General features: G+C 38.1%; 2 protein-coding genes across 4 annotated transcripts; both read left to right on the top strand.

Moving 5' to 3' along the window:
• The first annotated feature begins 6238 nt into the window (after window positions 1–6238).
• Window positions 6239–8280, top strand: LOC140859109 (cytochrome P450 71A1-like). 3 transcript variants are annotated; one of them, XM_073260612.1, is made up of 3 exons: window positions 6239–6900; window positions 6976–7193; window positions 7407–8280. In XM_073260612.1, the coding sequence occupies exons 1-3, from the start codon at window positions 6312–6314 to the stop codon at window positions 8022–8024; spliced, it is 1425 nt and encodes a 474-aa protein (XP_073116713.1). In that variant the 5' UTR covers window positions 6239–6311; the 3' UTR covers window positions 8025–8280. The 3 variants fall into 3 exon arrangements, with proteins under 3 accessions (XP_073116713.1, XP_073116712.1, XP_073116709.1); XM_073260611.1 differs by having other exon boundaries at window positions 6240–7193; window positions 7407–8062; window positions 8161–8280; XM_073260608.1 differs by having other exon boundaries at window positions 6240–7193.
• Window positions 8281–8675: 395 nt separating this feature from the next.
• Window positions 8676–10226, top strand: LOC140854786 (cytochrome P450 71A9-like). The gene is made up of 2 exons (XM_073250834.1): window positions 8676–9382; window positions 9595–10226. The coding sequence occupies exons 1-2, from the start codon at window positions 8732–8734 to the stop codon at window positions 9796–9798; spliced, it is 855 nt and encodes a 284-aa protein (XP_073106935.1). The 5' UTR covers window positions 8676–8731; the 3' UTR covers window positions 9799–10226.
• The last annotated feature ends 259 nt before the right edge of the window (window positions 10227–10485 follow it).

Raw genomic sequence — 10485 nt, forward strand, 5'->3', positions numbered from 1 at the left:
ATGTTGATGACATAATCATCTTCTGTAATTATTCAAAGAAATATCTACATATCATAAACTCTACTCCTTCGAATGACTCACTGGCCTCAAAATCAACCTCAACAAAACAAAAATAGCGGGTCTTTGTCTTGACAAGTCAGAAATAATTAATTCTACTTCTGTGATCACCCGGCCCAATTGGGCCTAGAATCAATCCACAGCCCAGGAAAAAAAAAAAAAAAAAGGGGAAACAGAGGAGAAGACTCCCGAAGGGAGTCTTCTTCCTCATCTCACCGGCTCCCAATCGGAGTCGGAGAGCCCCCCTCCGGCTCTATTTAAGGAGGAGAATCCTCCTCTCACCCTCTCACCGAAGATTCGAGACCCAGTCGGCGGCAATCGCCGGAAAACCACCGCGGAGACCATCCCTGTGCCATCCTTTTTGCTCGCCGGAAAAGCCTCGCCGGCGTCGAAGGTGAGCCTCCTCCCCTTCCTCTCTTCTCCTCCCTTCTCCCCATGCCCGTGTGCACGATCGCCGGCGACCGGAGTCGCCGGATTTCTTGGAGAAAGGGATTCGGTCCTTTTTGAATATGTGGGCGTCGGTGGCCGCCGCCGGCCACCGGCTTGGCCTTCCTCTTGCCGTAGGGTCGCCCCTCCTCCTGCCGATGGCCGCCCATGCCGATTGCACTGCCGGCCGGCCGGCCAACGGGGGATTGTGAGATCCCCTGTTTCGGCTCAATGGAAGCCCACGGGAAGAAGAAAAGAAAAAGAAGAAGAAGAAGAAGGAAAGGAAAAAGAAAAAGAAAAGAAAAAGGAAAAAGGAAAAAAGAAAAGAAAAGAAAAGAAAATGCAAAATAGAAAAATAAAAAAATAAAATAAAATAAAATAAAATAAAATAAGAGAAAATTTTCCTCTCTCCCCTCTTTCTCCCTCTTTCTCTCTCTTCTCTCTCTTTCTCTCTCTATTTTCTCTCTCTAAAAAGAAAAAGAAAAAGAAAAAGAAAGGAAAATATATATATATATATAATAATAATAATAATAATAATAATAATAATAATAATAATAATAATAATAAATACATGTGAGAGAAAGTTTCTCTCATCTCTCTCTTAAGTCTTTCTCTCTCCTCTCTCTACCTTCTCTCTATATTTTCTCTCTCTAGATTTTCTTCCTCTTTTCTCTCTCTAGACCTTTCTCTCTCATTATGGATTTTATCTCTCTAGGGTCACTCTCTCTCTCTGATTGCATCACATACCCTAGGATAAACTCGAGATGAAAATATGATGATCTGAGACTGCTCCGAAATTCGTGCAGTAGATTGGATCCCGATCCGATCCTTATTCAAAATTGATAATATCAATCATGGTTAATCCATATTAAGTCATCCTGATATGACCTCTGATGATCTCAATCATGATTGCCACTTTGAAGGATACGAAGATTCTCTCTCCACTTTCTCTCTCTACTTTCTCTCTCATGACCGACTTTCTCTCTCTAAAAAAGGTCTATGAATCTTGTATCGAGTCATACCTTCATCTTTTAGAAGCTCATATTGACTCTAACAAGATGATCTGAAGTTGCTTTGATATCCGTGCTGTATGTCAACTTCATTTGGCCATATCAAGTATTTTTCAAACCCATTATTAAAGAATCCTATTGATTAATCTTGACCTTAATTCGATTTGTGCTTCACGATTTCTTGATCAAGTCACTTAAATCTGACCCTCAGATCAGAGATCCTGAATTGCCCTGGTATTTGGATAGACCGACACATCCGGACAACAATCCTCTTTCCTTATGATTTAATCTTATTATATTTATGGAATAGAAATTGATGATGATTTGATATTTTAAATAGGATTAGCTGATTCTTTTAATAATGTCTGAAGATCTAAGATGAACGAGGTAAGTGGATTTTATGCTCCTTATTTATTTTTAAATGATCATGCTTTTATGTAAAGAATTACTATTGATGAAATCATAATTTTTTATAAAATAAGGATCGGCATATGTGATATGAAAAAGCATATTTTATTATGAGCATTGATTTCATGAATATGTCTTATAAAAATAGCATGATTATGAAGCATGAATTTTATTATTTTTCTATTTATGTATATGTATGTTTTAAGAAAAAGATAAAATGATTTCAAAGGCTCTCAGATAGCTATGAATGAATCCCTTCAGGAAGGTCGACATCCGGAGCTAGCATCCACACGAAACATGGCCCTGCCAGCGGGTATAAAGTTGGCACATGAATTAAGAACTCTGTCGATTAAGAACCATGGCCCTGTCATGGGTATAATAGTGACCTTAGCACGAATGTCTGTGAGCAATATTTTGAAACATGACATGAATACATGATGAAAATAATTTACAATTCATAATTGTGAAATATACATGATTTATGCATGCATGATGAGCTTCTAACTTGTTTTATTATATGCTCTATGAAATATTTATTTTTTGTAACAATTGTTATTTGCTAAATGATGCATTATTATAGAAAACTTATGCTTGATCCGGTAAGGAAGCGGAAGTCTACTTACTGAGCTAGTGTAGCTCATATTCTTTTTATTTTCTTTTTCATGTACAGAAAAATAAGGGTAGGACCGAAGGAAAGAGAATCCAGGCTTGGGGATCAGCAAAGCAAGTTTAGAAATTTTGCTCTAGGAATTCAGTTTATATTTATGGATTGTAGTCATTATGAATTTTAAGACTTATTTTATCTTTGGATTTAGATACTCTGAACCAGTTTTGGTTTAATTAAATATTTGAATTGAACTTTATTATTACATTTATTTGTGATACACCTGTTATTATATTTAAGAAGATGAATTTTGGCTTCGTGTTATTGTGGGTCCATCCCTCGGTAGCATGACCGTGTTATGTCCCGGGTTTGGGGCGTGACAATTTCACTGCTCGGTTGTCAGGTAGATGGTTTTCTGATTCAATATCTTGGTCTCCGTGTTCACTTTAAAAAAATCAAGAGCGCAAGCTGGAACTCATTGCTAGAAAAAAAATTCAAAAACAGCTCTCTGGTCGGAAGAAAGAGACTCTCTTCCTCGCTGGTAGTTCTATTTTAGTCCAATCGATGATTAGATCTATCCCTATTTTTTGGATGTCGGTATCGTCGGATACCTTCATTAATCATTTACAAGACTGATAAATTATGCAGAGCTTTCCTTTGGGATAATAATTTTTCAAATAAAAAAGTAATAAAAAAACTAAAAACCTTGCTAAGTGGACTCTTGTTTATCCTCCAAAGAGCTTTGGTGGCACGGGCATCACAAATTTACGCATAGCCAACAACGCTTTTTGTTATGATGGTGGTTTAAACTATACAATGACATTAATAGACCTTGGAAGGATTTGATTTTCAGCATCTATTACTCAAAATACCTTCCTATTGAACTGCCCAAAGGCTACGGCTCCAGAGCTTCTCCTTTTGGAAGAATATCCTCCACCTCCATGAGCTCTTTCAATCGTTCTCCACTCCAAGTATCCATGATGGTAAATTAACATCTTTCTGGCACGATAGGTGGCATCAAGATCCGCTGCTCTAACGTACTTTTCCGAACTTATTCACAGCAGCTCATAAGCAAATGGGATCAGTTTCTAAATTCATCACCTATGTTATCGATTCTTCTACTTTTAGACAGCCTTTGAAATCCATTGCTAACACTGAGTATCAAAATCTTCTTCAAATCACTAACTATTTCAGACCCTCTCAAGAAAATGACATTAGATTCTGGAAGTGGCATTCCTTACGACTGTTCACAACTAAAAGATGTTGTATTTTTCTTTTGTATGGAGGCATCACAACTTCATTTGCATTAGCTGATTGGAAATTACTCATACTTGAGAAGGTCAAAGTTTTTTACTGGCTTTTGTATAATAACAAACTGTTGACCGCTGATAATCTTCGAAAGAAAGGAATCGCTGGGCCTTCTTTTCGCCCACTTTACTCAATCCCTCAAGAATCCTGAGATCATTTGTTCCTTAACTGTATTTACTCTACGCATGTCTGGATTTATTTTGTCGAACGGCAGCGTCCTGCACGTCCCTGAAAAAGTTTTAGACTACTGGGATTTCCATTGAAACAATATCTTAAACAAGTACAATCGGCAAATGTTTGATTCTGTCTTCTCTGTTATCTGCTGGAGTATTTGGAGAGAGAGGAACAAACATATATTTGAATTTATAGCTCTTTCTTGGCAGGCGCTACTTAATTGGACTCTAAACCTACTCTTCAGCCGGTTACCTTTTCAATAGAGAGACAAATTTCAAACAATTATCCGATGATGTAGCAATAGTCTCTGCAGAAGCTTCACGTTAATCTTCATTTTTTGAGGCTTCAATTTCGTCAAAAATTGTGTGTGTGTGTGAGATTCTCTAGCATGTGCTTTGTGAGGTCTTGAATTGGAAGTCTCTCTTCTCTAAGACTTTTTCATGTTTTTAGTTTTTCATTTGCGATAAAAATTTTGCCTTATTTTAAAATCATTGTTTAGAATTAGTTATATTTGTGACACATGGTTTGGTCACCTAAATTTTGAAAGGTTGGAAACTCTATGTATCTCATCTTATCATAACCGGTCATCATTGTTTGTTCATTATTTTAATATGCAATTATGCATGATTATCCCACACCTACCTGTCTCATTAAACATATAGGAAATGCTATGGCGCTCCAAAGGCGAGTACTGTCATTTTCTTTTATAAAAAAATTTCACCGTTCGATTAAGAAAGAATGGTTGTAGATGGGACACCGACTGTTCACGTGGCTGATGCAGGTAATTGTTTCAACATCCAGGGGTAAATTAAATTTGAGATATGATGATGTCTGATTTTATATTGAGATATGACCTTTATGCATGCTAGATTAAATTTGATCTGGTTAAAGATTAATTTTAACATCGTTTAGATGTAAGGTACCTACTAAGTGGCCTGGTTCTTATGTCTCCCCAACCTTTCCTAGTCTCTTAAAAGGATAACAAGTGCTTTGCTGACCTTTGAACTGTGACATAAATAAAATTTTGATGGAGCCCGCAGACCTAACTTCGTATTCTTGTTCACTTATGGATGGAAGATATTTGTAATTGCGGAGGGTAACTTTGCTCCTGTCCACTTCCTTGTCCCGATTTCTCTATTCCAGATATGAGCCATGGAATCCAACAACATATCAATGTCGATGTGGCATTTTCTACCCACTTTCCTGATAATGTCGTTCAAGTAAGGGATAGCTACATAGGGGGTGCGAAAGGAAAAATAGTTGCTGCAAAAGATTGGTGCTGCAATAATTTAAGCAGCTTTGGAGCTTCGAATCTTATCTTGGAATGAAGATAACTTGAAAGTTTCCGAGCATGACCTCTCCCATATTTCTCACCTCTATCCTTGCGTTGCTTTTCACACTCAGCAAACCATAATCAAATTGATCAATCATGGATTTGTTTTAGGCAAACAGATACAGATAATTTGGATTGGCAATGCATTTAATCATGCATAATGGATCGCATCAAGCCTTGTGAATTTAAGTAGTTCAATTGGAGGGATTCGGGGAGTCTTCTAATCTCTAGTTATGTAACTATCTCTAAAAACATCTTACTTTAGCCATCACCATAACTATTCTACGTCCATACGAACTACTAAAATATTAATTTCTATAACATATCATAAATATATTGAAGATAAATATTTCTGTATAGGTCTTAATCTTGTATACATGATGATGTCTGATTTTATATTGAGATATGACCTTTATGCATGCTAGATTAAATTTGATCTGATTAAAGATTAATTTTAACATCATTTAGATATAAGGTTGTCCTGACATAATAGTAAAATATTATGTTGCATAGTTGTCTTAGAATGATTTTGAAAATAGTTTTTGAAATTTCTGTTTCACTGTATTTTAATTTTTAAAATTTCTGCATGCATAATGAAAAGCCATGTGATGGATTTGCTAACCGAAAAATAATTAAAATGCTTGCTGTTTGGACATCGATAATGATGTAAAAATAGACTTTTCCCGCTCAAAGAGGAAAAGTTGTAGTAGCCTTCCACCACCCTCACCAGCTGGTCAAACATTATCTGAATCTTATCTCAAAAAAACATTATCTCAATCTAGTTATGTCCAAATACATGTGCTCATGTTTTGAAGACTAGCTTGGATTTTCTGATCACCATCAGCCAAGGAGACCATGGGTCCATATCATGCATCCAATTAATAACTCCTGAAATCCTAAGAGTCCACAATGGATTGTCCTGTCTAGGAACAAGGCTGCCACAAATAAGATCAACCTCCAACTCTTTGCCTTGGGGTGCCTCCTAGTAATCATGGCTATCTGCATCATATTTGCATGGCTTCTTTTTGTCACACTTGCCTCCCTTCTTCTTTCTTTCAGATACAAAAGAATGGAACAACGACAGGCAGTGTACAAGCTCCCTCCTGGCCCGAAGAAGCTTCCCTTAATTGGGAACCTGCATCAAGTTGGTAGGCTGCCTCATCACTCCTTTTGGCAACTTTCTCAAAAATATGGCCCTCTCATGTATTTAGAACTAGGTAGCATGCCAACGGTGGTAATCTCATCTGCTGAGATGGCCAAAGAAGTAATGAAAACTCATGATCTCGATTTCTGCTCAAGGCCCCGCCTTGTTGCTGGCAGCAAATTTTCTTACAACTGCTTGGATATCAGCTTCGCACCATATGGTGAATATTGGAGAGAGATAAGAAAGATATGCATCCTTGAACTTTTCAGTGCCAAGAGGGTGCAATCATTTCAATTTATAAGGGAAGAAGAGATTTCACTAATGATCAATAGTATCTCCCTTTCTTCAGCAACTCCTATAAATCTTAGCAGGCTGATGATGACACTGGCAACTAATATAATTTGCAGAGCTGCGATGGGTAAGAAGTACCAAGAAGGTGATTATGAGAAGGGTATATTTCACAGGCTTTTTACCGAATTGCAGGCTTTATTAGGCAGTTTTTATATTGCAGACTTCTTTCCATCAATAGGCTGGATGGACAAGCTAACTGGACTTGCAGGTAGGCTCGAGAAGAGCTTTAGTATGTTTGATGCTTTCTATGAGCACGTCATCGGGGAGCACATAGACCCTGAGAGGATAAGACCCGAACATGAAGACATAGTTGATGTATTGCTTCGGTTGCAAAGGGATGGACATCTAACAAAAGATCACATAAAAGCAGTGCTGACGGTATCCGTTTCTTACACCCTCATATTCTTCATCAAAATTTGCAAAGTCAATTTGCTTTTGCTTGCTTGTTGCGAAAAACTCTATTAAAATTTACAACTTTTGCTTTATTTTTGAACTGTACAAGGCTTTACTACTCATGCTTTTTATTGAGATTCTTATGGAGTTTCGCTAAACCGGATTTTAAAGCAATTCTTTTTCTTTCCTTTTGCTTAGGATATCTTCATTGCTGGAACAGATACAGCTTCTGCGACCTTAGAATGGGCTATGGCGGAGCTTGCAAGACACCCAAGGCTGATGAAGAAAGCTCAAGAAGAAATAAGAGCCTCTTTAGGAACTAAAGGGAAGGTGGAAGAAGGAGATCTTCACCAGCTTCAATACCTCAAGTCTGTGGTGAAAGAAACATGGAGGCTGCACTCTCCTGCCCCATTACTGCTTCCTCGAGAGTCCATAAGACACTCTAGGATTCATGGATATGATATCTTGCCAAACACAACACTGTATGTCAATGCTTGGGGGATTGCAAAAGATCCTAAATCATGGGATGACCCTGAAGAGTTCATTCCTGAGAGATTCATGGATAGTTCTATCGACTACAAAGGACATAATTTCGAGTTCATACCATTCGGTTCTGGTCGAAGAATCTGCCCTGCAATGAATTTGGGGACTTTGACAGTGGAGCTAGCACTTGCAAGCATGTTGTACCATTTTGACTGGGAACTACCTGTTGGGATGACCAGAGAAGACATCGACATGAACGAGGCACCAGGAATTACGGTGCACAAGAGTTCTGCTCTGCACCTTGTAGCCATAAACCACGATATCAAGAAATAACCATAAATCATATCAGTTATAGTCTCACGTAAGATTAGGTGCAAGAAGTGTTTGTAGAAACCAAGGGAAGAAACATGTGCATGATGCTTTATGATTTGGGAATATCATGGCTAGAGTTGTAATGCTTTAAGATTAGGTGCAAGAAGTGTTTGTAGAAACCAAGGGAAGAAACATGTGCATGATGCTTTATGATTTGGGAATATCATGGCTAGAGTTGTAATGCTTTAAAAAAATAGAAAAGTCTTTGCTTGGAATATGCATGTGCTGAACTTTCATCCATAATATTTGAGAGGATTTATGTTATTTGAAGTGATAGATATGTAATACCCCAGTTCCAAATCAGATGCCCAACCCAAAAGAGTTAGCACGGATCTTAAGATATAGAAAAAAAAAAGATTTTTTGCATGTATATCCTTCTAAACATTCAAATTTACATGAATATTCTTTCAAAATTAATATTTATATATATACCCTCATAAAATACTTGTTTTGCATGTATGTTCTTCTTTTTTTTTATTTTTTTCCATATATGCCCACATTATTTAATGCCGTTAAAAAATTAATGATTTAAATTTTAAATGATTAAAATATTCTTATAGGTAGATGTGTAAAAAAAAAATTTATAAGAGTATATATACAAATGGTATCACTCTTTATGGCAACTCTCTCAAAAATATGGCTCTCTCGTGTATTTAGAACTAGGTAGCATGCCAACAGTGGTAATCTCATCTGCTGAGATGGCCAAAGAAGTAATGAAAACTCGTGATCTCGACTTCTGCTCGAGGCCTCGCCTTGTTACTGCCGACAAATTGTCTTATAACTATTCGACTATAAGGTTCTCACCCTATGGTGGATATTGGAGAGAGATGAGAAAGATATGCATCCTCGAACCTTTCAGCGCCAAGAGGGTGCAATCATTTCAATTTATAAGGGAAGAAGAGATTTCACTAATGATCAATAGCATCTCCCACTCTTCAGCAACTCCTATAAATCTTAGCAAGCTGATGATGACACTGGCAAATAACATAATTTGCAGAGCTGCGATGGGTAAGAAATATCAAGAAGGTGATTATGAGAAGGGCATATTTCACAAGCTTCTTCACGAAACGCAGGCATTAGTAGGCAGTTTTTATATTGCAGACTTCTTCCCATCAATAGGCTGGATGGACAAGCTAACCGGACTAGCAGGCAGGCTCGAGAAGAACTTTAGGATGCTTGATGCTTTCTATGAGCAGGTCATCAGAGAGCACCTTGACCCCCAGAGGATGAGACCCGAACATGAAGACATAGTTGATGTATTGCTTAGATTACAAAAGGATGGACATGAAACAAAAGATCACATAAAAGCAGTGCTAACGGTATCTGTTTCTTAAACCTCATATCCTTCATCAAAATTTGCATAGTTAATTAACTTTTACTTCTTTGTTGTGAAAAAATCCAATAAATTCGCAACTCGTGCTTAATTTTGGAACCGTACAAGACTCTACTGATGCCCTTAATTTCTTATGATTCTTATGTAGTTCCATTAAACTGAATTTTAAAGCGCATTTTGTTCTTTTCTTTTGCTTAGGATATCTTCTTTGGTGGAACGGATACAGCTTCTGCAACCTCAGAATGGGCTATGGCGGAGCTTGTAAGACACCCAAGACAGATGAAGAAAGCACAAGAAGAAATAAGAGCCTCTTTAGGAACTAAAGGAAAGGTGGAAGAAGGAGATCTTCACCAGCTTCAATACCTCAAGTCTGTGGTGAAAGAAACATGGAGGCTGCAATGAATCTTGGGGCTTTGACAGTGGAGCTAGCACTTGCAAGTATGTTATACCATTTCGACTGGGAACTGCCCGTTGGGACGAGCAGAGAAGATATCGACATGAATGAAGCACCAGGGATTACGGTGCACAGGAGTTCTACTCTTCACCTTGTAGCCATAAACCATCGTGAAATAGCCATAAATCATCCTCGACCGTGCACACCCCTTCTGTCGGTGCGGACGAGGGGAGGGGAGCCCGCCGGTGACGGGGATGCAGCGGGCAAGCGGACGGGGCCGCCTAGAGGCAGCAGGAGAGGGGAGGAGAGGCCGCCGGCGCGGGGATGCAGCGGGCAACCGGACGGTGGCGGCGCACGATTGGACGCACCGATGAGAGAGAAAGGCGACAGAAGAGCTTTTCCAGAAAAAAGAAAAAAAAAAAAAAGAAAGAATGGATATGGATGACCGGTTTAGCAACCGGCTGGAAAATAAATTTACTTTAATAACCCTACCTAAGCAATGGCTAGGATGTATTCTATCTTCTAATAAAATATATTTAAAAGTATCATAGCAACTATTTATACTTCCGTTCTACCAGCTTCAACTTGTTGTGGTGTAGAGAAGGCTTCTTTAGTCTCACATCGGTTATGAGTCAAGAGAAAATATGAATTATATGGATTGGAACCTTCTCTCCCAATATGAGACATCTTTTAAA

The sequence above is a fragment of the Elaeis guineensis genome, chromosome 1 (assembly GCF_000442705.2).
Source record: "Elaeis guineensis isolate ETL-2024a chromosome 1, EG11, whole genome shotgun sequence".
Classification (NCBI taxonomy): Eukaryota; Viridiplantae; Streptophyta; class Magnoliopsida; order Arecales; family Arecaceae; genus Elaeis; species Elaeis guineensis.

What these genes read in the sequence shown, in the direction of transcription:
- LOC140859109 (XM_073260608.1), top strand. Translation starts at nt 6,312, where the DNA reads ATGGCTATCTGCATCATATTTGCATGGCTTCTTTTTGTCACACTTGCC. An exon ending in ACATAAAAGCAGTGCTGACG is followed by an intron (nt 7,194 to 7,406) that starts GTATCCGTTTCT and finishes CCTTTTGCTTAG; the next exon opens with GATATCTTCATTGCTGGAAC.
- LOC140854786 (XM_073250834.1), top strand. Translation starts at nt 8,732, where the DNA reads ATGCCAACAGTGGTAATCTCATCTGCTGAGATGGCCAAAGAAGTAATG. An exon ending in ACATAAAAGCAGTGCTAACG is followed by an intron (nt 9,383 to 9,594) that starts GTATCTGTTTCT and finishes TCTTTTGCTTAG; the next exon opens with GATATCTTCTTTGGTGGAAC.